This window comes from Staurois parvus, unplaced genomic scaffold, assembly GCF_062004578.1.
Source record: "Staurois parvus isolate SC_StPar_1 unplaced genomic scaffold, SC_StPar_1.0 ptg000013l, whole genome shotgun sequence".
NCBI lineage: Eukaryota > Metazoa > Chordata > Amphibia > Anura > Ranidae > Staurois > Staurois parvus.
This window is the reverse complement of record NW_028317809.1, coordinates 203,087-229,145: the sequence shown is the minus strand read 5'-3', so window position 1 is coordinate 229,145 and position 26,059 is coordinate 203,087. Positions and strand designations below refer to the sequence as shown.

Below are 26,059 nucleotides of genomic sequence, written 5' to 3'. Positions count from 1 at the left end.
AATGACAATCACTGTGTTGGACCATACGGAATACAATACAAAAAATACAGGTTTTAGACAATAACACAAAGAGAAAATTGGATGAACCACAGCAACCTTCTTTTTCCAGTGGTTTGATTGGTTGCTAAAGACAGTTGCATTTTCCACTTCCGCTATAAAGTACTGTACTGCATTAGCCTCTAGTGCATGAATATTTTCTTGGACAATTTATAACTTTTAAAAGAAAGTAGAAGCTATGATAAGCCACAAATAATGACCCCCAAAGTGATCAAAGTTAAGTGAAGGGATTAAAAATGGATGTCCTCAGCAAATCCTGCTTGTGTTAATTACAGGTTTCCTTTCAAGTTTGTGAAAGAGCAGATTATAATCGTATTGACGGCTTTGTACTGCCTATAACACCAATCAATTCAAAGCATTCTTTTGACATTTTAAAACACTAATGTGTTTATTTGTTGAAATCATTGCCGCAAGTGATTTATTTTCTTGTTGTCCTTTTTTTAGGGTTCAGAGAGATTGCTTTCTGGGGAGGAAGGTTCATCTTGATTCTGGCCCTTGTTACATTGGCCATTAATTATTTGACTCCTTATGTTTCCTCTTTTCGCCCAGCCAGTCATTCCCAAACAGGTAAGGCCATATGATCATAGTGTATAATATTTTTTTTTTATACATTATTTATTGTTCAAAGAATTCAGCAATGTAATACAGAACAGAAAGGAAAGAACATATGAGCTCTATATATTAAAAAGGTGGTAATTGAGCGCTGGGAACAATAGGAATAGTGAACAAAAGCTGCTAGCATAAAGGCAACCTCTAAACCCAATATCAAATAAACAAATAAAATATGCAGCGCTAATATGAATAAGTACATATGGATCAATCAGGTAAATCAAAACCATAAGTGGTACAATATCATATGTTAACACATATGCTAGCTCAGTCTTTAGAGTAATAGTGTAGAGGTGATTAAGTGCAGATGTTACAGCGATCCATGGTCAGAGATAAAGGTGACTTTTGTGTACTTGTAAATGTACAAACAATGCACTAACCAGATAGCGCATATACAGTGGGGATCAAAAGTTTGGGCACCCCAGCTAAAAATTTGTATTAATGTGCATAAAGAAGCCAAGGAAAGATGGAAAAATCTCCAAAAGGCATCAAATTACAGATTAGACATTCTTATAATATGTCAACAAAAGTTAGATTTTATTTCCATCATTTACACTTTCAAAATAACAGAAAACAAAAAAATGGCGTCTGCAAAAGTTTGGGCACCCTGCAGAATTTATAGCATGCACTGCCCCCTTTGCCAAGCTGAGACCTGCCAGTGTCATGGATTGTTCTCAATCATCGTCTGTGAAGACCAGGTTATGTCAATCTCAAAGGTTTTAAATGCCCAGACTCCTCTGACCTTGCCCCAACAATCAGCACCATGGGTTCTTCTAAGCAGTTGTCTAGAAAACTGAAACTGAAAATAGTTGACGCTCACAAAGCTGGAGAAGGCTATAAGAAGATAGCAAAGCGTTTTCAGATGTCAATATCCTCTGTTCGGAATGTCATTAAGAAATGGCAGTCATCAGGAACAGTGGAAGTTAAAGCAAGATCTGGAAGACCAAGAAAAATATCAGACAGAACAGCTCGCAGGATTGTGAGAAAAACAATTCAAAACCCACGTTTGACTGCACGATCCCTCCAGAAAGATCTCGCAGACACTGGAGTTGTGGTACACTATTCCACTATAAAGAGATACTTGTACAAATATGGTCTTTATGGAAGAGTCATCAGAAGAAAACCTCTTCTACGTCCTCACCTCAAACATCATGGTTTGAACTTTGCAAATGAACATATAGACAAGCCTGATGCATTTTGGAAACAAGTTCTGTGGACCGATGAGGTTAAAATTGAACTTTTTGGCCGGAATGTGCAAAGGTACGTTTGGAGAAGAAGGGGCACAGAATTTAATGAAAAGAACATCTGTCCAACTGTTAAGCATGGCGTTGGATCAATCATGCTTTGGGGTTGTGTTGCAGCCAGTGGCACAGGGAACATCTCACGAGTAGAAGGAAAAATGGATTCAATTAAATTTCAGCAAATTTTGGATGGTAACTTGATGCCATCTGTGAAAAAGCTGAAGTTAAAGAGAGGATGGCTTCTACAAACGGATAATGATCCTAAACACACCTCGAAATCCACGGGGGATTACATCAAGAGGTGTAAACTGAAGGTTTTGCCATGGCCTTCACAATCTCCTGACCTCAACATAATTGAAAATCTATGGATAGACCTTAAAAGAGCAGTGCGTGACAGACAGCCCAGAAATCTCAAAGAACTGGAAGACTTTTGTAAGGAAGAATGGGCAAAGATACCTCAAACAAGAATTGAAAGACTCTTGGCTGGCTACAAAAAGCGTTTACAAGCTGTGATACTTGCCAAAGGGGGCAGTACAAGATATTAACTCTGCAGGGTGCCCAAACTTTTGCAGACGCCATTTTTTTGTTTTCTGTTATTTTGAAAGTGTAAATGATGGAAATAAAATCTATTTTTTGTTGACATATTATAAGAATGTCTAATCTGTAATTTGATGCCTTTTGGAGATTTTTCCATCTTTCCTTGGCTTCTTTATGCACATTAATACAACTTTTTAGCTGGGGTGCCCAAACTTTCGATCCCCACTGTATAGCGCATGGAGCATTTAAGACCTGCTCCTGGTGCTCTGCACTTGTAATAACCAGGCAGATGTCATCTACAGGTCGGCCACTAGATGTCCTCAGTCTGGGTGCATCCTTGGTCATTCCACCAGGACCAGCATCAGCATGAAGGGGGGGAGTCCCATAGAGATCCAAATCCTCAGAACCTTCAAGAAACGGGCTCACGTGGAAATAATGAGCCCAAAAGGTACTAATAGTGTAGTAGGCCTTGTTTATTTGGTCAAAGATCCAGCATAAAATAAATCAATAAAACTTACATAAAGAATAGATACAGATGAGGCCACCAATCAGGATGGCCTTGTGGTATATGCACACATAGGTGAGGGGCACCTCCCTGACGGGTTTCATGTACAAACACTTCCTCCAAATGTTTTCCTTCTCGGGCAATCCCATGTGCCAGATAAAGGAATCCAGACACTTGCCGCAAGAGCAAGTCTTGCTTGAGAATCAAGAGGAGTCTGGTCCCTGTAAAAGAAATAGGGAGTCCAAAACTTCCAGTAGCTGTCTTCCCTTTCCTTTAGAATCATGGTAAGGTTCTCCATTTCTTGGATTTCCTCAATCGTTGCCTTCCAATGAGCTATGGTCTGGGATCTTGAGCTTTTCTCTAATACCACAATACAAGTCTTTGCGGCTGATAGTAAGTGTTTAAGTAAATCATTTTTAAATTTCTTATTAGAGGAGTATCATTCAGGAGGTAAGTAGCTGGGTTTTTGTTGAGGGTCACTTCTATTAGGGCCTTGATCGTATTTTCTACCTAATCCCAGAAGGCATTCAGCTTCAGGCAGTTCCAGAAGATATGAAGCATTGTGTGCTATTTTGAAGAAAAAGTTTAGAACCATCTACTGTAATAAATATAACTAAAGGCAAAAGTTTTTTTTTCTTAGTTTTGGATAGAGTGGAGATGGATTAGAGCACCTGTCAGTTTTTATTGCATTCTGTGCCCCCCCCCCCCCCCCATTAGGGAGCATTGCCCTCTCTGTTTGTCCTGGTGACTGTTATCATCGAAAGTCTTCCAGTGGTCACCAGAACAAATTTTAGGGGATGTCTTCCAATGAGGACACGTGTTCCGTTGACAACCAGGGATTCCCTAATTTTTGTCCCACTTCTGTTTTGGCTATGGAACAAAAGTGAAGGGAAATTTTCCCAATGGGACACAGATGGCAGAATAATCTAACAGGTTATAACCATCTATTACGTTATCCAAAATTAAAAAAAAAACTTTAGTTCTACTTTACAATGCACCCCCATTTCTCAATATTGCGTCCATTTTACATCTCAACAAGGATGTGGCTAAATTTTGCATTATTTCTATTTTTGTTACAAAGATAACTTGGCTAAAGGAAACACGTGCTATAAAATGGCATAGGGTTCTGATTTGATTTTTAAAACACTTGTTGGCTGGTTGTTACATTGACCCAAAAGCTTTGATGCTTTATAGGTAACTGACCCAAAACAAGTTTGCATATTAAGAATTCTCAATTTTTTTCTGGCTATACTGGCTACATGATTGTTTCTAGACAGCTATTCAGAAAATTTTTGAAGGGCAGCCCCCAGGAAGTAGGGCGGGTGAGTACAGGATGGAAGGAAGGAGGCCATATCTTCGTCACTTCAGGATTCTTTTAAGGCTGAACTTCAGGATTTAAAAAAAAAAAAAAAAGAAAGAAAACCCCTTTAGTGGGGTTCCCCCACACTGCTCGAATTAAATGCTCATTATTTCTAGGAGTATCTAAAGAGACTGTATTACTTGCCATACTTCTTGCCCAAGCTGGATTCAGCGCAGTTCTCTTCTCCCTGAATCTCTGTGTTGAGCCAGTCCATTGGTGCCCTCACATACAATGCAGGTCTTAAAAAGGTGGCAGCACTGGACCCCTCACATAGATGAAGGATCCCAGGAAAAAGGGTATTATTCCTTTGCAAGAGTTTTTTTTTCCAGCCTGAAGTCCAGCTATAAAATAAATCACATGTCAAAACGATCAGGAGATGCAGAGATTTAGGTATTTGAACTAGTTTGCACTAGATTTTCACTTTTCTGTAAATGTCGAGCTTGGTTCAACCCCTTCCTGCCTCTCCAGCATGCTATTGGTTGTCCTAGTGTTGAGCAGCCTCATTGACCGATAGGGTAGGGCTGGACAAAGGTAGCCAGGAGCCAGGTAGCCAGTGCTTCTTAAAAAGTACAGGTGGTATCTAACTTTGGGAGTCTTCTCAAGTTGTTGGAAATGAAGCTGGCTCCTAAAAAAAATCCTGCTGGCTCTTGGACTGGCTCCTGAATACCATATTCATCTGTCCACCCCTGCAATAGGGAGACACTAGAAGCAATTATAGGAAATAACACATTAAGGTGCTCACTATTTTGTTGTGTGGCCAGGTCTGTTGTTAAAAAAAAAAAAAAAAAAGTCCCTCCATGCACTTCTTCATTTCTGATGTCTGAGACCAGCATTGTTTTAGGTTACAGTGGATATAAAAAGTCTACACACCCCTGTTAAAATGTCAGGTTTCTGTGATGTAAAAAAATGAGACAAAGATTAATAATTTCAGAACTTTTTCCACCTTTAATGTAACCTATAAACTGTACAATTCAGTTGAACAACAAACTGAAATGTTTTAGGTGGAGAGAAGTAAAAATTAAAAAAAAACTAAAATAATAGGATTGCATAAGTGTGCACACCCTTAAACTAATACTTTGTAAAAGTACTTTTTGATTTTATTCCAGCACTCAGTCTTTTTGGGTATGAGTCTATCAGCATGGCACATCTTGACTTGGCAATATTTGTGCACTCTTCCTTTCAAAAACACTCCAAATCTGTCAGATTGTTAAGGCATCTCCTTTGCACAGCGCTGTTCAGATCACCCCACAATTTTTCGATCGGATTCAGGTCTGGGCTCTGGCTGGGCCATTACAAAACTTCAGTCTCCTTCTGGTGAAGCCATTCCTTTGTTGATTTGGATGTATGCTTTGGGTCGTTGTCATGCTGAAAGACATGTCCAAAGGTTTTGTGCCAATATTGACTGGTATTTGGAACTGTTCATAATTCCCTCTACCTTGACTAAGGCCCTAGTTCCACCTGAATAAAAACAGCCCCAAAGTATGATGCTGCCACTAGCATGCTTCACTGTGGGTATGGTGTTCTTTTGGTGATGTGCAGCGTTTCTGCACCAAACATATCTTTTGGAATTATGGGCAAAAAGTTCAACCTTGGTGTCATCAGACCATAACACATTTTCCCCCATGCTTTTGGGAGACTTCAGATGTGTTTTTGCAAAAGTTAGCCGGGCTTGGATGTTTTTCTTTGTAAAAAAAGGCTTCCGTCTTGCCACTCTACCCCCATAGCCCAGACATATGAAGAATATAGAAGATTGTTGTCACATGTACCACACAGCCAGTACTTGCCAGATATTCCTGCAGCTCCTTTATTGTTGCTGTAGGCCTTTTGGCAGCCTCCCAGATCAGTTTTCTTCTTGTCTTTTCATCAGTTTTGGAGGGACGTCCAGTTCTTGGTAATGTCACTGTTGCGCCATATTTTCTCCACTTGATGATGACTGTCTTCACTGTGTTCCATGATATATCTAATGCCTTGGAAATTCTTTTGTACCCTTCTCCTGACTGATAATTTTTAAGAATGAGATCCCTCTGCTGCTTTGGAAGCTCTCTGTGGACTGGCCTGGCCTGGGCAGGAAGGGGGTGAAAGTGCCCGGTAGGCAAGTGGTTAAAGGTGGAAAAAGTTCTGAAATTATTTATCTTTGTCTCATTTTTTTTACGTCATAGAAACCTGACATTTTAACAGGGGAGTGTAGACTTTTTTTGTATCCACTGTATGTATGTTCCTAAGTCAGATGTGGCAAGCAGCTAATTTTGAAAAAAATAAAATATGAAAACAGGAAAAAAAAAACAAATATTAAAGGTGAACTTTAAATGTTCATAATTACTTGTGACACTCATAACTTCTCTGTATACAGCTAATCTTTTTTCTGTTTGTTTTACATAAATATATCTTTAGTTGCACAAGATGAAATGGACAGACAGCAAGAAATTGCACGAAAAGGTCAACAAGATTATTTAAACAAAAAGGTGAGAATATTCTAATAAAAATGACCTATTTTCTCTGCTGTGTTTTTTTTTGTTTTGGATGAAGTTGGTAAGGTGTAGACCTGTGCTGTGATTTACTGCCCTGATGAAGTGTGTTTGGCCCCCGAAAAGCATTGGATTTTTCTATAAATTAATTTGATCATAAAAAACCTTGGACTTAGACATTTGTTTCTCCCATTAATTAAAAAAATTGGCAAGGGTTCTTGGCTTCCCCTACTCAAGAACTACATTTTTGTTTCTGTCTATATTGCTGTTGCAGATTATGCCTCCGTTCCTGTTAGGTAAATTGACATTTCAGCAGGAAGTGAGGGAAAATTTCTATAACGAAGCCCTGGACAACAGTAAATACTGACAGAGGTTTTAATCCTTCTCCACTCCAATCAAATCTAAGAAAAACAGTTTTGGCTGCATATGCACTTTAAATGACTTTAATATTCCTAACTTAAGCAGCCCATAGATCATGCAAGTTTTTTTCCTTCCACCATGGGTAGAAGGAAAGAAAATTGTTCAATTCACCCATCAACGCAGTCAGTGTTGATGGAGAAATCCCTCGCGCAGCACTATTGTGTTCTGCCAATGGGGAGGCTTCCCTGCCGGCAGAACACAGTGGTCACTGCTGGCTGCTATAGCCACTGGTAGTGATCGCATGAAAAAACCTGACAGGCTGGTTGTACTGAAGTCAATCGATGGATCAACTTCAGTACAACCAGCCTGCCCTTAGATGGATCAAATCTTGGCTGGTCCCTGCTTAACTGGCCGAGGTTTGATACATCTATAGCCAGCTTTAGTGTTCTGGGAACATCTTGTGTCTGTAAGGGCAGGGAAAAAACAAAACACAGATGAAGGAAGAGAGCAGGTGGAGCTCTAGCACAGGCTGTTGTCTCAGACACGGTGCCACCTTTAGGCTTCATTCATATCATATGTGCTGATAAACTGATGGAAACTGATATGCAGATTTCACTTGCAGAGACATCAGTTTACATCAGTTTTCATACATGAGTTTTATACACGTTGCAGATTCCTGTGCAGAAAAAATCTGCACATGATACTAGAGTTGTGATGTAAACAGGGCACATAGAGAACAATTGATTTAGTTGTGCCCTTGCATAACGAGCACAGAAAACACTGATGTCTCTGCACCATGGTGTGAATGAGCCCTTACAGCAGAGAAGGGATAGGATAGGTGACAAAGTATGTGCATACAATCACAAATGTTTGTCACCAGAAAATCATCTCCTATACACAATGTGTATAATTCAAATTACTTAAGCCTTAATCTGTTTGTGGCATATTAGGGAGTACTTGTTTCAAATAATATGTTTCTTACATTCTAGTACATTATCCTGGGATAACGGAATGTCATAACACTTTGCCCGTTCCGAAGATATTGTATTTATTTGGAGTATTTATCATTGACAGGCAAAGGAATACTCTGAGGATGTTTTAAAACCACGTGAAGCTGAAAAACTTAAAAAGCAAGAAGAAACCTTTTATAGGATGACAGGCAAAACCTGGAAATTAACAGAAGGTCATAAACTTGGTGTAAGTAGGATTAGAAGGAATGCTGCCTTAAATGTTTTACATTTACATACTAGTGCTTTGTACTAAGACTCCAATGGACCGAACTTGTCAAACCAAATCTATTGCCCTCTCTCCATGAGCAGATAGTACAAGAGTCTGGCTATCCATAAGGGTTATAGGTCAGGGGTAGGAAACCTTTCAGAGGTAGAGATCTACCCAGGGGCGGACTGACCATTTGGAAACTAGGGCACTGCCCGAGGGCCCGGGGTCAGTGAGATGCCCCTGGTACCTTTTTTTATAGGCTTTTTTGAGTGTGGGCAAGGACACGGGTCCCATGATCCCCTATTGCCAGAGGGCCCCATGAGTTGTCAGTCCGCCCCTGGATCTACCTGAACAACATGAAAGAGATCAAAGATCACTAGGGTTTGGTGCCCTTTTTAAAAAAAAATTAATTAACTAGCAAAGCCTAACTAAGTAGAAAATTTAAAAAAATATAATAAATCATTGTAAAATTATAAACTTAGCCTATCTTAAAAGTGGACAGTATCAGTAGGGCAGCGGTTGGTGTCAGTAGTGCAGTGGCTGGTTTCAGTAGGATAGTGGACGGTGTCTGTAGTTTTCATTTGTATTATTTTTTACAACTTTTTTATTTTCCATTTTACAATTTTATTTTTTATATTTTTTTTACAGTTTTTTAGGAGCCCTGTTGGGGGCTTTGGTGAAAGGTCTAAACATACCCCTGATGTCTCACTTTTGAGAAGGAGAAAGTGACTGAGGATAGATTTCACCATCCCTTTCTCTGCAGCCTGGGGTGGTTGGGAATTCAGATTTTACCACCTCTCCATCCTGACACTCTTAGGCGGCTGCGTAACTATCGAGTGTCCTCTGCCCCCCACATACAGTAATGACCTCTGCCCCCCATAGGAGTGTCCTCTGCCCCTCTCCACATCACCCCCCACCCCACAGTAGTGTCTCCTGCTCCTCTGCCACCCACGCAGTAGTGTCCTCTGGCTCTCTGCCCCTTTTACCTCACCCTCATGATAGCGCCCTCTGCCCAGCCCCCCCGCAGTGTCTTTTGCCCCCTTTACCATCACCCCCTTCTTATATAAAGCAGTGTAATAGCCTAATTCTCCTATTTACATAGGTGTACACAGATTGGAGAACAAGAGGCTGCACAGGTCTGGATGGAGGGTGGGAGCAAGAGCTGCTGAAGTCCATCATACCACCAAGCTGGTGATTGATTGCTAGGTCCCCAAGCAAACATCTGCCAGTTAACTTGAAAAGTAAAATTGTCCAGCTCCGTGGTCCATCCAGAGCTGTGTAGCCCACTGCTCTCCGACCACTCTGCAGAGAGGAAGGAAGAGCACGGTAGAGGAGGCTAGGAGGGAAGGACTAGCACCAAAGTAGCGGGGATCAGCAAAGCAGAAAAGGGTTCCTGATCTACCTGTCACCTGCCAGCAGTCAACAGGTAGATCTGAATCGATAAGTTGCCGACCCCCAGTATAGATCATCCTGTCATTATCTTAATTTCATAATTTACTTTGAACTTTGTGTGTCTTATGTTTCTCTTACTGGATGAGCTTGAGAACTGGAGCCATCTCATGCTGCTTTGAAATTCATAATTGGTTCAAGGCAAACATTATTTACAGTTGCATAGTGTATGGGTATGGTACACTATATGGCCAAATGTTTGCAGATACCTAACCATCACACCTTCCCTATGGCCCAAATTATGTCGACTCCCTTCTAAATTATTGAGTTCAGGCGTTTGAAGTGAAGGGTACTGTCAAAGTATCTGTAAATGTACGTTAACTAAATAATACTTGTATGTTGATATAGCTAATATCATTCCTATACCATAAGCTTGATTATGTTAGTAAAACCTCTTTTAGTGGTTTAATTTTGCAATTACGTTGCAAAGCCTTGCTCTTTTCCAGGTAGTGGTGGGGGCACTTTGCGTCTTTTTTTCATCACACACAGCGGGGAAGTACTGTGTTCGGTGCGGCTGAGGCAGTATTTCAGAAGGAGCTTCAAAGGAGCCACTGTAATCAAGTAAGCAGCACTGGAGGGGGTGTGGCTGCTAATCAGACCATGATAGATACTTTGAGAAAAATCAGAGAAGTTTAAAATGAACGGACACTTTTTGCTTTACATAACATGTAATCACATATACATCAAAATCACAAAGATCACGCATTAAAAGGAAAAAAAAATAAAAATTTTCGAGTGACAGTCATATGACTCAAAATAAAGATACTTATTCTTGTGTTATAGCTTTGTGCATTGAGCCTAAAGACATTTCAGACAATTGTACACTTCTAACATTGTGGCAACACAAAATAGGATCCATAAAGACATGGTTTGGTGAGTTTGGTATGGGGGAACTTGAGTGACCTGCACAGACCTCTGAACTTATCCTTACTGAACATCTTTGGGATGAATTAGTACCTCAATCGCCAGCCAGATCTTCTGATCCAGCGTCAGTACTTGACCTCCGAAACACTGATGAGGCACAAATTTCACCAAAAATCTTCACAAAATCTTGTGGCATACCCTCCGAAGACTGGAAGGTGTAACATTCGCAGTGGTGGGATACTCCATATTAGTGCTCATAGTTTTAGAATTAAATACCCAACAAGCTCATAAAGGTGTGATGGTCAATATGTTCACAAACCCTTGGCCATATAGCATGCAAAAATTATCCCAACCTCAGTTCTATCAACCTAAATTTGCCAGGTTTGCCTTTGGCACCAGCATTGTTATTGAATTCTAAAGAAATGTTCTGTTGTCCCAGGTTGTGGTTTTGAGTTCCCCTGGACCCTTCTGAAGGAGGCTAGCATTCTTTTACAGTATTGAAAAGAAACAGAGGATGCATACACACTATGGGGTTGATTTAATACAACTGAAGAGTGCAACATCTGGTGCAGCTGTGCATAGAAACCAATCAGCTTCCAGGTTTTTTTGTCAAAGCTTAATTGAACAAACTAAAGTTAGAAGCTGATTGGCCACCATGCTCAACTGCACCAGATTTTGCACTTTCCATTTTTAGTAAATCAACCCCTATGCATGCTTTGGATATGACCATCCAGATGTAAGGTGACTTCTGATGTGTTAAAAACTGTAATATAGAATTTCTATACTAACACGTAGGATCTTTCAAATTTGAAATGGATCTTTGTATTTGTCCTGTAATAAAGTTTTATAGCCTATTGTGTCTGGTGACACATGCACATTTATAATGGTTCGTTTTTTTTTCCCTATTAGATTAAATAGATTTTGCTGCTTGGTCTGCTTACATGTAAATATTTGTTTACCACACGACTCATTAATCAGACAAATGCCTGCTATCGAATTCTGTTGAAATGCTTTGAAATAAAAGAACAAGCACAATAGAGCCTGTGCCATTCAAGAGACCGCAATGGAAATTATGTATGTAGATGACAAGAAGCAAATTGGCAGAAATCTGAAATATGTCTAGAAAGCCATGAGATGAAAAATGGTTTGAATTGTCAGGCTGAAATAAACTAATGTACAGGCTACAGCACTTGGCAATTGTTTGGCAAGCAGCCAGATATCTCTTTTTTTTTATTTTTAAGATCAAATTATGTTTCAGTATATGCATATTGGAATCTGTGGTCTAGATCCATTGAGATCCTTCTTTTTGAACATAACCATTCAGTCTGACTGCGTTTCAAAACGTGAAAGGTACTTTATTGTATTTTCAATGATTTTTTTTTATATAAACTTGTTAAAGAAAACAGTTCTATGTGATTAATATTATTAGTGTGTTATTTCTTTAAAAAAACATTTTTAAAATACGTAATGCTATTATGTCTATACATGGGAGAAGCTTTATTTGTTCATTACATATGGAGGCTCTGCTCTCTACTTTGTATTGCAATCAACAACTATACATTTTTCAGCTGGCTGAAAACAATGCACTGTGGGTGAGGCAAACATTTTTTTCTCAACAGATGTACAGAAAGGAGACAGACAGAGGGCTGTTTCACACCATGAATCACACAGGAACGTGCTGTGCGTTCCTGTGCAATTCACGTGTGATCTGGGTGTATTGCGATTTCAGCCCATTTATGTAAATGGCCTGAAATTACGCCAGACTGTACCAAAAGTAGTACATACACTACTTTATAAAATGCACAGCAACTGGATGACATGGTACTACTGTGATCTGGTGCAGGCAAACACACTGCATTTGGGGTGTCGGAAAAGTGGTTCCAAAGGCTGAAGTTTTTTTACAGACCTTTTGTCGTAAGGTCCCATTTACCATCCTCCTTCACGGTCACTGGCTTTAACAGCATGACTGTTGGTGCCCAGGTCCTAAGGGAAAGGGGTGCCTTAGAATCAATGATTCCCACACTTCTTAAGGTGGTTCTAAAGGTTCAAGGTTTTTTACAGACCTTCTGTCGTAAGGTTCCATTTACCATCCTCCTTCATGGTCGCTGGCTTTAACAGCATGACTGTTGGTGCCCAGGTGCTAAGGGAAAGGGGTGCCTTAGAATCAATGATTCCCACACTTCTTAAGGTGGTTCTAAAGGTTCAAGGTTTTTTACAGACCTTCTGTCGTAAGGTCCCATTTACCATCCTCCGTCACGGGTGCTGGCTTTAACAGCATGACTGTTGGTGCCCAGGTCCTAAGGGAAAGGGGTGCCTTAGAATCAATGATTCCCGGACTTCTTAAAGTGGTTCTAAAGGCTCAAGGTTTTTTACCTTCATGCATACATAGGTAAAAAACCTTCTATGTGCAGCCCCCCCCCCCCCCCCCAATACTCACCTTCTCGATCCAGCAATGTGCACAGGAGCCTCAGCTGTCCCAGATCTCTCTCTCCTCATTGGCTGAGACACAGCAGCAGGAGCCATTGGCACCCGCTGCTGTCAATCACAGCCAGTGAACCAATGAGGAGAGAGAAAGGGGCCAAGTCACGGCTTTATGTTTCTTATGGACACACAGAGCGGGGATTGGGAGCGGGCACGCACCGGTGCCCCCATAGCAAATGGCTCACTATTGGGGGCACTGGTCAAGGGGGAGGAGCCAGAAGCGTCAGTGGAGGACCCAAGAAGAAGAGGATACGGACTGCTCTGTGCAAAACCATTGCCCAGAACAGGTAAGTATAACATGTTTGTTATTTAAAAAAACTAAAACGAAGCTTTAGTATCACTTTGTTAATACTGACATTCACTGCAGATTGCAAGTGCACTGCATTTTAAACACAGTGCGTGAAACACACATGGAACACGGGTTTCCCACATCGTATTCTAGTGTGATCTGGCCTAAATGCAAATTGAGTATATGCTCTTTATAAGAGTCCATGCAAACTAGGGGCAGAAAAAGCAGCATCAAAAATGTTTATGGGAGTTTATGTACATTTGTTTTCATAAGCATTGTTTTTCAAAACATTCTCTTCTGCTCATTTTTTTCACTGTACACTTGAAAACAAACTCTCCTAAATGCCATATTTATGAGCGTCATACGTTTTTTTCTGTCCGAAAGCTCCTCTCGAAAATGCAATTCTGAAATTTTTTTGTCCGACTCTAAACACGCCTCCGAAAATATGCTTGGAAACTCCCTAAGGCAGTGTTTCTCAACTCCAGTCCTCATGGACCCCCAACAGGTCATGTTTTCAGGATTTCCATTATTTTGCACAGGTGATTTGATCAGTTTCACTGCCTTAGTAATTACCACAGCTGTTTCATCTGAAGGAAATCCATGTTCACACTAGGTTTGTCAGCAGGCGCTCTTCAAGCGCTTATGAAAATTCTGCACATGGCAGCACACAGTGCTGTTCACACTGAAGCATTAGCGTTGCGGCAAAACTGACGCCTCATGTCGTGTCAGGAGGAGTTGAAGCCTGCCATTCAAGTCTATGGTGCCGCTCCTCAAACGCCTGGCAGGCGTTTTCGAGGCGTTTGCAGAGCATTAATACCACTTAACTATAGGCGTTTGTGGTGCAGTTTTAAGGGCTCGTTCACACTTGACTGTTTTACAAACGCTTGCCAAACGCCCCTATAGCATTTGGCAAGCGTTGGTCCGGCGTTTGCGGAGCGTTTTTTAACGCTTGGCAAATGCTGCATGCGCGGTTTAGCAGCGGTTGCTAGGCGTTTGCCGAGTGTTAAAAACTCCCCACAAATGCCTATAATGAAGTTTAAATGGTGTTACCACGCCGCAAATGCCCCGCAACCGTGCCGCAAAAGCCGGCCGGGCGTTTGCAGAGCGGCACCATGAACTAGAATAGGAGGCTTCAACGCCTTCTGACTCGACCAGAGGCGTCCATTTTGCCACGACGCTAACGCTCCCGTTAGAACAGCACCATGTGCTGCAATGTGCAGAATTGTCCGAGGCGTTTGGGAAGCGGTAAAAACGCTTCCCAAACCGCCTCTCTGCAGCCTGCACACAACACTAGTGTGAAAGTAGCCTAACACCTCAAAACCACGCATAGGGCGTTTCCCAAACCCCTGTGTACGGCCTGTCAAATGCTATAGGGGCGTTTGGCAAGAGTTAGAATTAAGTCAAGTGTGAACGAGCTCTAGTGTGCATGGACACACAGGCTTAACAGCAGGCTGAAGAAAAAAAGTGCAAAACGCATGTAGAAACGGCCTTCTTTCTATGCCCAGTGTGTATGGACCCTAAAGGCTAATCTACAAACTGCTGTACATAATACCATAACAATAATATGGAAGAGTAGGCATATAAAACCGTAAAAGTCACGTCAGAAATTATTTGAAGATAAACATTGCAATACCTGAAAATCTATTATTCTTTTTCTTTAAGCATTTTCCAGAGCCATGCTATTTTATACATAGCTAGATTTTATCCTCAATTTTTGTATTGTTTTCTTTACCTTACACTGTTTCACAGGATGAACATTAGAATGTTAATTATGGCAATGTCTCACATATTATCACATCGCCACAAACTGGAAAATAAACACAGGCTTGCTTCATAATCTCTGATTTCTCCATTTCACCCAGCAGGAGGCAGAGGAGTCTGAAGGTAACATGGATAGTGAGGACTATGGAGAGGAAACCGCAAATGAAAAGGCTATTAGAAAAAGAAAACTTCCAGAGCATGTTACAAAAGCTATACCGAAACCTGAACAGCCAAAGCCTAAAAAGGTATTTCATACTGTATAGTTTAATCGGATTGGGATGGTGATAAACCAGTTATTACCCTGGGTATCTGCTGTTATAGGATGCGTTATGATTGATACATTTCAGAGCAAATTGTTATTAACTCTTTATGATTTTTTTTAAGGATCACAACATACATTATGTTTTTCTCATTACCTATTTGTTATGTATTCAATTGCTGTTTCTGGAAGATAAATACATAGCCACTACGTGACATCCTGCTGCACAACCTCTCCTGATCATCGTGGGTACCTCTTCATTTCTGCTGTATTGGATGATATCTGTGTATATATGAACCATGTCATCTCCTGTCACCCACATGCAAGAAACTACCATCTCATAACCCCTTCATTTAACATATCCTAGAGGGGTTTTCCTGGATTCTTTACAAAATTTGCGCTATACTTGATGCCGCATGCTCCTTCCAGATGTTCTTCAGCAGCGACACATAGCCTGTTCTTCCTCCCCTATGGGATGGATGCCAGCTTGATAGCTCCTGTACCTAATACCTTGTCTCTTTTTTCAGCGATTATTTGTCTTCCTAGTTGTTTTTTTAAGTTTGTACAACCAGATTTTTGGTGCATTGTTTGGGACCAATGGTGTGTGCAGAGATGGGAGGGCTAGGGTTCTGTACACTTTGCTGACAATGTATGAGATATTTGTGATCTGTTATTAGTATTATTATTATACAGTATTTATAAAGTGCCAATGGTTCGCTCAGCGCTGTACATTACAAAGGGGGACAGAACATGTGACAGAACAATAACAATACAATGCAAAACATGAGGGGATTGAGGGCCCTGCTCTTTCGAGCTTACAATCTAGGAGGGAGGGGATAGTGGTACAGGAGGAGATAGCTGTGGGGGATGGAGTGGTAGGAAGAGTGGAGGAGGTCGGCAGGTTAGCAGGGGGTGGGGTAGGCTTCCTTGAAGAGATGGGTTTTCAGGGTGCGCCTAAAGGAGAGGAGAGTAGGTAATAATCTGATGGGTTGGGGCAGGGAGTTCCAGACGATGGGTGACACCCTGGAGAAGTCCTGGAGGCGGGCATGGGAGGAGGAGACCAGGGAACTAGAGAGGAGGTCTTGTGAGGAGCGGAGTGTGCGTGCTGGGCGGTACTTGGATATTAGGTCAGTGATGTAGTACGGGGCAGTATGGTGGACAGCTTTGTACGTCAGTATTAGGATTTTGAATTTGATCCGTTGCGCAATCGGAAGCCAGTGGAGGGATTGGCAGAGGGGGGTGGCAGAAACGGAGCAGTTGGAAAGGTGAATAAGTCTGGCAGCCGTATTCAGGATTGACTGAAGCGGGGATAGCCAGCCAGTACTGTAGAGGCGGGGATACCCCCCTGTAATTTGTCTGCACTTCATCATATGCCTAGGTCACTTTTGGAGGTGCTAGCACGACAACACTGACTCCTAAACATTTCTATGGCATCTTTATGACCCAACTAAAATGTCTCACTTGGAATATCCGCGGTCTCCAAGATAAAGTGAAACGAACTGCGGTGTTGACTCATCTTAAAAAACAAAGGGTTGATATAATGGCCCTAGTTGAAACCCTCATAAATGGTCCCCTGCGGAGATCCAGGATAGGATGGACTGTCCATGCTACTCACACCAGTTATTCTAGAGGAGTCTCTGTACTGACTGCAAAATCAGTGCACTTCGAGCCATTGAATGTCGTGCTGCACCCTGAGGGCCGGTATGTTTTTTTGCAATCCCCTGGTATGTTCCTCCCCCTTACAATTCCGCTGTACTCAGTGACCGTTTTAGCTTTATGCCCCAGTATGCCTCATATCCTGTGATTTGTATTTAAATGGTTAATTTATAAACATAACTTTATTAATTTATAAACAAGAAGACATGAGCAACAAGACGCGCCAATGCAGGGGCTATCAATTGCACATAAAAAGTAAAGAAAATAGTGTTCTAACACCAACAGAGCAAAAGGTGCACCCACGCAGGAGCTATCAATGGCACATAGATTAATTCCTGTGATTTGGATGGGAGACTTTAACATCACCCCCTCCTTCAATCACAGCACGCATTTTCATCTCTTGAATTAAAGGTACACATGTGCCAAAAATGAAAACTAAGCCCTGAAATTCACACAGGCTACTGACTTATACCTCTTGTTTTTCATTCAGACATAACTGTAGTTTATCACACCAGTTCACTGCTAAAAATGACATAACCTATATAAAGTCCTGGGGATATTTGTTGTTGGGATATTGGTATTTTTTATCCCACCCACTATCAGGTTCTAGCAAAAATCTGTTGCTGATATATTTGAAATTACAGGCCAAGTATGAGCCATTAACTCAAATACTTACCTTTCTACTTGATCCAGTGATCTGCGCTCTACAGCTCAGGCAAGGCTTTCCAGTAAAAAATGTTCCCACTGGGTCTTTATTACACCTTGGCCCTATTCATTCTAATGGATAAGCTATACTTCTGTGGTCATTATTAGTACAGCAACAAAGGAATGAATAGGGCCACAGCACACACTAAGGCATCATTCACAAGGCCATAACAATTTTACAGATGTTATTACACATGTGTTTTCTAGGAGAAAAGTTCCTGCATAATGATTATAATATAGATTCATTTAAACACATAAAGACGCCCATGCTTTCATTTATTTTTTCTTTGTTTAGACTTCAGTTACACGCTTACAAATACATATACATGCATTTTATATGCATAAGCACTTAAAGCGCATGTTCTTAAACAACGATTTTTTGATTCTGTGTTACAGATCTGAATGCAGTGCTTGTTTATGCATCTGTGTGAATGACTCCATTGAAAGCAATGCTGCTGTGTTCAGATCCATAATTTAAAAAACACTTAAATATGCGTTTTTTTATGGCTCTGTGAATGAAGCATAAAAGGGGGAAGTGTTTCCTGGAAAGGCTGTACAGTTCTGGTCCGGGCCGCATAGCAAAGAACGCTGAATTGAGGAGGAAGGTAAGTTTGTGAGAAGGTGGTCTGCACTCAGAGGAGTGGGGGGATTGATTAACCACTTGCCCTCCTGAGGATTTATCCCCCTTCTTGACCAGGCCATTTTTTGCATTACGACGCTGCATTACCTTAACTGACAATTGCGCGGTCATGCAAATGAAATTTACGTCTTTTTTTCCCCACAAATTGAGCTTTCTTTTGGTGGTATTTGATCGCCTGTGCGTTTTTTATTTGTTGCGCTATGAAAAAAAAAGGCTGTCAATTTTGAGAAAAAAAACAATATTTTTGACTTTTTGCTATTAAACATGTCCAGTAAAAAAATTTAAAAAATCAAATTTCATCATAAATTTACGCCAAAATGTATTCTGCTACATGTCTTTGCTAAAAAAAACAATCCCAATACGTGTAAATTAAATAGTTTACGTGAAAGTTACAGCGTTTACAAATGGCGGTATATATACTGGGATTTTTATTTTTTATTTTTTTACTACTAATAGTGGTGATCAGCGACTTATAGCGGGACTGTGGGACTGTGGCGGACATTCTGACACTGGGCGGAACTGACTTGGTGTCGCTGACATCCCCAGTGATACCAATACAGCGATCAGTGCTGACACTGTACTAATGGCACTTGGCAGGAAGGGGTTAACATGAGGGGCGATCAAAGGGTTAACTCTGTGCTGGGTGTGGTTTACTAGGGGGCAGTGTCTGTGCTTCACTGTACTCACACTGTGCTGTGCATAGCCATCCAAAGCAGTGTGCCCGAGCTGACAGAGAAGAGAACTGTTAGTAAACAAAACAGTTCTCCCCTTCGGAGATCCTCGAAAATCACCTGGTGCCAGCAAGTAATCAACAGCCAGAACCCGGTGATTGACAACCATGGCCGCGAATGGCGGCACGGGTAGGGCACACGCGTGACTTGCGTGCACCCCCTACCCAGAAATGCAAAATCACGTACATATACGTGATTTTACAAACTCGTGCCGCCCTGTAGCAATATTTCTGCTATAGGGCAGTCGGGAAGCAGTTAAAGGACAGTTGAACCAAGGGTACAGTTGACCTTTAAAATAATATTGGGTGATCCTGCCATGAAGGTCCTTTTTTTTTAGGCTCTTCCTGTTATAAGGTGACAAGGTTCTGTCCCTGTCTTCCAAACACTATCGTGCATTTTCAACTATAGGTGGCTGTGCCAAAACTTATTGTGAAGACATATTGGACTTTTCTCATTATTGGGAAACAAGCCCTGTGAAATGCCATGCAGCCATCACTGGAGCAAGCCCATACAGAGATATAGTGACTGTAAAGAGGCTGCTGGGGATCAGGAGCACTGAGATACAAGAAAGCATAGAAAAAAAAGTTTAGTAAACTAAATGTCCTTCAGGGTTTAGCGTTTGGGACGGACCAGAGGATTTTGAAAATCTCTGAAGCTGAGTAAATTTATATTTCTCTCTCCCCATGGACCTTGAATTGCTTCTTTCATTGTGTATGTTCACACTGTGGGATTGATGGTAGGGAGTTACAGCATGTTTGGATATTCGGCAATTGTAAATTACATGATAGATCATTAAATTGGGTTCTTTTATTTTTGTATTCACTTTCCTGAATTTTGGCTCTGATGGGGTTCATTCTACAAATAAATTTGCATGGTTTGTCATTAATTGTGACTATTAGATCTCTTTCCTACTGGTCTCAAAAGTGTAGGTTTCTTGTGAATGCCTAAACTATTTAGTTTTGAGATAGAATGTCAGATAGATTTTCCTTCTAATAATATTTTTTTTTTGTTACTTAAGTAAACCTCAGACATAAAATATGAACAAAGCATATCCCTCTATAGTGTGTGCTTGTCTCAATCCAGAGCACTAAGTGTCATTTTTGTCTGCTGTTTCCTTGCTCTGATGTCTGCATGAGTCACTTTTGACAGGTTTTCCTGACAGGAAGAGAAAAAAAGATGACAGGGGAGGGACCTCCAGCTGATTGACAGCCTCAGCTCTGTTCCTGTTTGCTGTGTGGAGGGGGGAGTATGTGTTCCCCCCCCCAATCAGCTCTCAGAGCTCTTCTCACTGAGCTCTACAGTGTGTAACTTCAGATTTCTGCCCCCTTTTTTCTGTACTCTCAGGCAAGCTATATAAATTTAGGACTTTGAACAGATGTAGAGACGAGAAGACTGCAGATGAACCAGTACAACTTATGTAGGAGTGTTTGTTTAATCTCTGTGTATCACCTGAGACCTGGAAGGGTTTACAACCACTTTAACTATAGCAGTGTATTTTTTATCATAGGAAATTGATATTTGTTTATGTTAATAACTATAGCTGTGTATTTTTTTATTTTATTTTTTACAACAGGAAGGGTTGTTCCAAAAATGCGTTGTGCTTATGTGATCATTTTAGATGCAAATCAGCTTAGTAGGTGTTTAAGGCAAACATAATGAGATCACTTTCTAATTCTATCTGTATGCCTTGCATTGTCAGTGTTTCCTGTTCAACTTGAATTGCAGGGATATTATCATCTCCTATGCACTGCTTCATAAAAGGCTAGGCAGGTGTTAAGCTCAGGATTTGAGCATACTTGTGTCACCGTGACATATTGGGCTGTATCCAGTACAAAGGGCTCAAATTCAATTATGCGATGAAAGAACGACAATATTAGTTTGATGGATTTGTACATTTCAAGGATTCTTGAAAATAAAATCGAAAGACAGTCACAATGTGCACAACAATGTATCAAAAAGAAATTAAGCCCTGGGTCACACTGAATGCAATTGTGAAGTTGTGCTACTTCACTTGAAACTTCACTTCAAAGCTGCAGATCAGTGTGATTTGTACCTTCGATTTCACTACAGCTTGCAACTTCGTTTAACAGAAGTCAATGGAAGTGTGGCGAATGCAGTGCCTGAACCCTGCCCTTCTCACCAACTCCTGACAAAGGACTGGCCAATCTCACACTTGCGTAACAATGCCACTCTCAGCTGCACCATGAACAAAAAATTTCCAGCTCCCAGGTCCACAATCTAGGTGTTGCAGCTACAGACAGATTCTCACTGATTTAAATTAATTAAGCAATTAACTCTTTAACCACTTCAAGTCCGGACACTTTTACCCCCTTCCTGTCCAGGCCAATTTTCAGCTTTCAGCGCTGTCACACTTTGAATGACAATTGCGCGATCATGCAACACTACAAATTATTTTGCATTTTTTTGAGACAGAAAAAGCTTTATTTTGGTGGTATTTATTCACCACTGGGATTTTTATTTTTTTTTGCTATATAAATAAAGTCCAAAAATGTTGAAAAAAAGTGTTTTTGTTTTAAAATTTTGCAAATAAATAATCTTTCTTCATAAATCTTGGCCAAAATTTATTCAGTTATCTTTTTAGTAAACAAAAATAATCCAAATTAGTTTATAACCAAAAATTATAATTTTTAAAACATTTTTTTTTACATTTTTATATTTTTTTATATTATTTTTTTATTAATTTTTTTAACATACTGTCACCCTAGCAGTACAGTGTCACCATAGTGACACTGTACTACTTGTAGGGGGTGATGAAGATTATTCTTTTTTTTTTTTTTACACTGATTGCTTTTACACCCATAAAGGTTGTAAAAGCAATCGTTTCTCCTTCTCTCTGGCTGTATTCTTGCATTCTCTGGACACAGCGGGCACCGGGTCGCCAAAATCGTCCAAAATGTTGGGCGTCGTTTATGAATGGCAACCCGCCCCTGCACTGCCATCGTCCGGCCATTTATCTACATGGGGCGGACGGGAAGTGGTTAAGCTACCACCACCACCTTTTGACTGAGAAGACGTAAATTCACAATCTTAGCAAGAACAAATATGAAAAATAAGCATCTGTACACACACTGTCACCACCGACAGGTTTATTTATTATATACAGAAGCATTCTTCAAGAGAAAGGGATTCTTTAGTTTGTATTAAAAGCCTTAGGGATAATTTCAATACTTTTCAGAAAATGGTTTAATAATGAAAAGGTCAAAATGGTGCAAACAAAATATTTACAGAAAAAGGGTGTTACAAGGAAACAAAAAGACAGTAAAGCAACAGAGAATTGCCAAGAAGTTGAAAATGAAGAATACTTGCAAAGTTCTTGGTTTTAGCAGAGTCCAATTGATCAAGCAAAACGGTACAGTGGCTCTTTCAAGTCCAGTTAGGTGTTCCTTGGTTGGTGTTAAAAAAAGAGCTGTCAGAGGGTCCTGACACTTCCTTTTTCTGTGGTATCAAAGGAATGTTGAGAGAGACCATCTGACCAATCATCTGGTTTAAGGGCTGGTGGCTGGGAGATTACCATGTTTATGACTGTATCGCAGCCTACTCTTACTCCCAGTTTTATACTAATATTAATATCTTCCACTATGTACAAATTGCAATCTGAAAATGGGTAGATTATTGTTCAGCATTATATTTCGTGTCCAGGGATACCAAACAAGGAGTATTTTGGATGAGTCTGTCACCCAGGAGTAGGAGACTGCTATCTCCCCTTTCGTATGTGCTAGCTTAGTCGTATATGACCTTGATTTGTTCAGTATGATATTTCCTATTCAAATATATACCTAATATTAATGTGTCTTGGTCCTGTTGGATTTTTTACGAATTGCCTGTGGATTTTGTTAAGTTGTGAATTGGGCAGAGGTCTCAGAGTGGTCGCCGCCCCCGCCATCCCCTGCCTGCTTTCTGGGTAGATGTATTATGGCACACTATGTGTTCCTAGTTCTTTAAATGCCATACAAACCAGGCATGATAGAACTGACAGATTTTTGTAATAGTTTTACAATAGGTGTTAATTTGTAAAGTTTTTTATGGTCATTAGAAACTAACAGGCATCCTGCCAGGACTCAATTAGCTCTTTACATCTCTGACCAAGGCCTGTGTGCTGGTGTCTGCTTTCCTTAAGTTGAGATAACAGGCTCTTTTGAAGTTTGTTAAAAGTTAATGCTATGAATTCCATAGATTGCACTGGGCTCATGAAAAACAATGGCTGAGACCTGAACAAGATGGCTGTCGCCTACAGTTTCCATGTACCTAATGCACACAACCGTTACAGCAAGTGGCTATGAAATCATGAAAAAGAAGTGCAGGAACTATTTTTGAAATTGCACTAGTTCAAATTGCACTGATTAGCACATTGCCATATAAATGTATTAGATGCGACTTCAGGTGCGATTTATAATTAGCATGTCGCACCTGAAGTCCCACCGATGTGAACCAATGCCAATATTTGGGTGCTAACATGAGATAGTCTTGACCCTGAAACTTTCTGTTCAGTTAAAGTTAATTAAAATAGCCTTACCGTGAAGGTTAAAGGTTGAGTTGCAGTTAGGTTTACTGCATGGTCAAGGACGGTTTGGCATTTAAGTTCAAAGGACAAATTCACCTTTGCTGAAGCTGTCCTTTAATTAATTTCCCCTACTTTCCTGACTGCAGCCCACCCAGTTATATACTTGCCTTTGGTAGCCAACCTAGTATTGTTCACTGTGCAGAAGACCAGCTCCTCATTATACTGCACATGTGTGCTACAGCCCCATTCATTCTTATAGGGCAACTGTTCTCATGGCAACCTCCAAAAGTCATACGGAGAATGATTTTTCTAGAATAGTGGAGAAGGGTTAGAGCCTCTGGGATTTGTATTGCTGTATATGTCCCAATTAGAGATGAGCGAAGAAATGAAAAATTCGATTCGACTGATTCGGCGAATTCGTGGACAATATTCGATTCGAGTCGAATAAATTCGCTGTGAATTTAACTTAAAAAAGGGTGTTTCTAGGCTTCAGAGAGACTTAATATTAGTGCAGAACACTGTACCTTTAATTTAAATGCCCTTGGAGTCTGCTGGGGAAGAGAAATAATACTGTCTGTCAGTATGACATGCAGATGAGTGCCGTCGATCTTAGAATCACTGCACACTTCACTCCTTTGGCCAGTCACGGGGCCAAAACCAGTGTTTGGAGCCACAGTGTGGCGGTGGAGGCAGCAGCAATGGGAGGCCATACAGCAACCTATGACAAAATGGAAACCAGCAGGAGCGTGAGGAGACCTGAAAGTGGCACATGGCAGAGTGGGAGCAATGGGAGGCGGTACAGGGACCCAGGTCACACTGTGGGCCCAGCAGCAGCGTGACCAGGCGGTACGGGGGCCCATGGCCGATATGGGGCTTGGTGGCACCTATGGAAGGCCTGTAATCTGCCAGCAACCTATGACAAAATGGACAACCGCAGGAGTGTGAGGAGATTTCAAAGTGGCACATGGCAGAGTGGAAGCAATGGGAGGCCGTACAGGGACCCAGGTCACACTGTGGGCTCAGCAGCAGCGTGACCAGGAGGTACGGGGGCCCATGGTCGATATGGGGCCTGGCGGCACCTATGGAAGGCCGCTAATCTGCCAGCAACCTATGACAAAATGGACAACCGCAGGAGTGTGAGGAGATTTCAAAGAGGTACATGGCAGAGTGGAAGCAATGGGAGGCCGTACAGGGACCCAGGTCACACTGTGGGACCAGCATCAGCGTGAACAGGCGGTACGGGGGCCCATGGCCGATTTGACCTCATTCATCCCATAGTCCTGCCGACTCACGAATAGCGTGGCCTCCTCAAAGGGCCTGAGCAAGCGCAGGTGTCACACATGAGCTGACAATGGCTGACATCTAAGTTACACAGGGAGTACCTTTATCCGCTTTTAACATCAGGAAATCTGTGATGGCCTTTAGCTGTTCGTAAAGGCGGTCTAACATACGTAGGGTTGAATTACACCTTGTTGCAACGTCACAGCATGAGGAGTCGGTACGGGGGCCCATGGCAGATTACATGTCTGGCAGCAGCAATGGGAGGCCCGTAATCTGCCAGCACCCTATGTCAAAAAATTAAACACACCAGCAGTGTGAAGAGACCTGAAAGTGGCACATGGCAGCAGAGTGTGGCGATGGAGACAGCAGCAATGGGAGGCCGTACAGGGACCCATGAGAGACTCTGGACTTGGCAGCAGCATGAGGAGGCGGTATATAGGGGCCCATGGCAGATTAGGGGCCTGGCAGCAGCTATGTGAGGCCCGTAATCTGCCTGCACCCTATGTCAAAAAATTAAACACACCAGCAGTGTGAAGAGACCTGAAAGTGGCACATGGCAGCAGAGTGTGGCGATGGAGACAGCAGCAATGGGAGGCCGTACAGGGACCCATGAGAGACTCTAGACTTGGCAGCAGCATGAGGAGGCGGTATATAGGGGCCCATGGCAGATTAGGGGCCTGGCAGCAGCTATGTGAGGCCCGTAATCTGCCTGCACCCTATGTCAAAAAATTAAACACACCAGCAGTGTGAAGAGACCTGAAAGTGGCACATGGCAGCAGAGTGTGGCGATGGAGACAGCAGCAATGGGAGGCCGTACAGGGACCCATGAGAGACTCTAGACTTGGCAGCAGCATGAGGAGGCGGTATATAGGGGCCCATGGCAGATTAGGGGCCTGGCAGCAGCTATGTGAGGCCCGTAATCTGCCTGCACCCTATGTCAAAAAATTTAACACACCAGCAGTGTGAAGAGACCTGAAAGTGGCACATGGCAGCAGAGTGTGGCGATGGAGACAGCAGCAATGGGAGGCCGTACAGGGACCCATGAGAGACTCTGGACTTGGCAGCAGCA

The 26,059-nt window shown here is 41.6% G+C and overlaps 1 protein-coding gene across 3 annotated transcripts in view; it reads left to right on the top strand.

Moving 5' to 3' along the window:
* The window catches only part of UBXN8 (UBX domain protein 8), a 76,007-nt gene that overhangs the window by 9,404 nt on the left and 40,544 nt on the right, over window positions 1–26,059 (top strand). For 2 of the 3 annotated variants that reach the window (XM_089675120.1, XM_089675109.1), the window contains exons 2-5: window positions 502–624; window positions 6,701–6,771; window positions 8,209–8,331; window positions 15,298–15,441. In XM_089675120.1, coding sequence (XP_089531246.1) covers window positions 502–624; window positions 6,701–6,771; window positions 8,209–8,331; window positions 15,298–15,441 — 461 coding nt within the window. The remainder of the gene's footprint in view (window positions 1–501; window positions 625–6,700; window positions 6,772–8,208; window positions 8,332–15,297; window positions 15,442–26,059) is intronic. The other variant, XM_089675099.1, reaches the window with a different exon arrangement.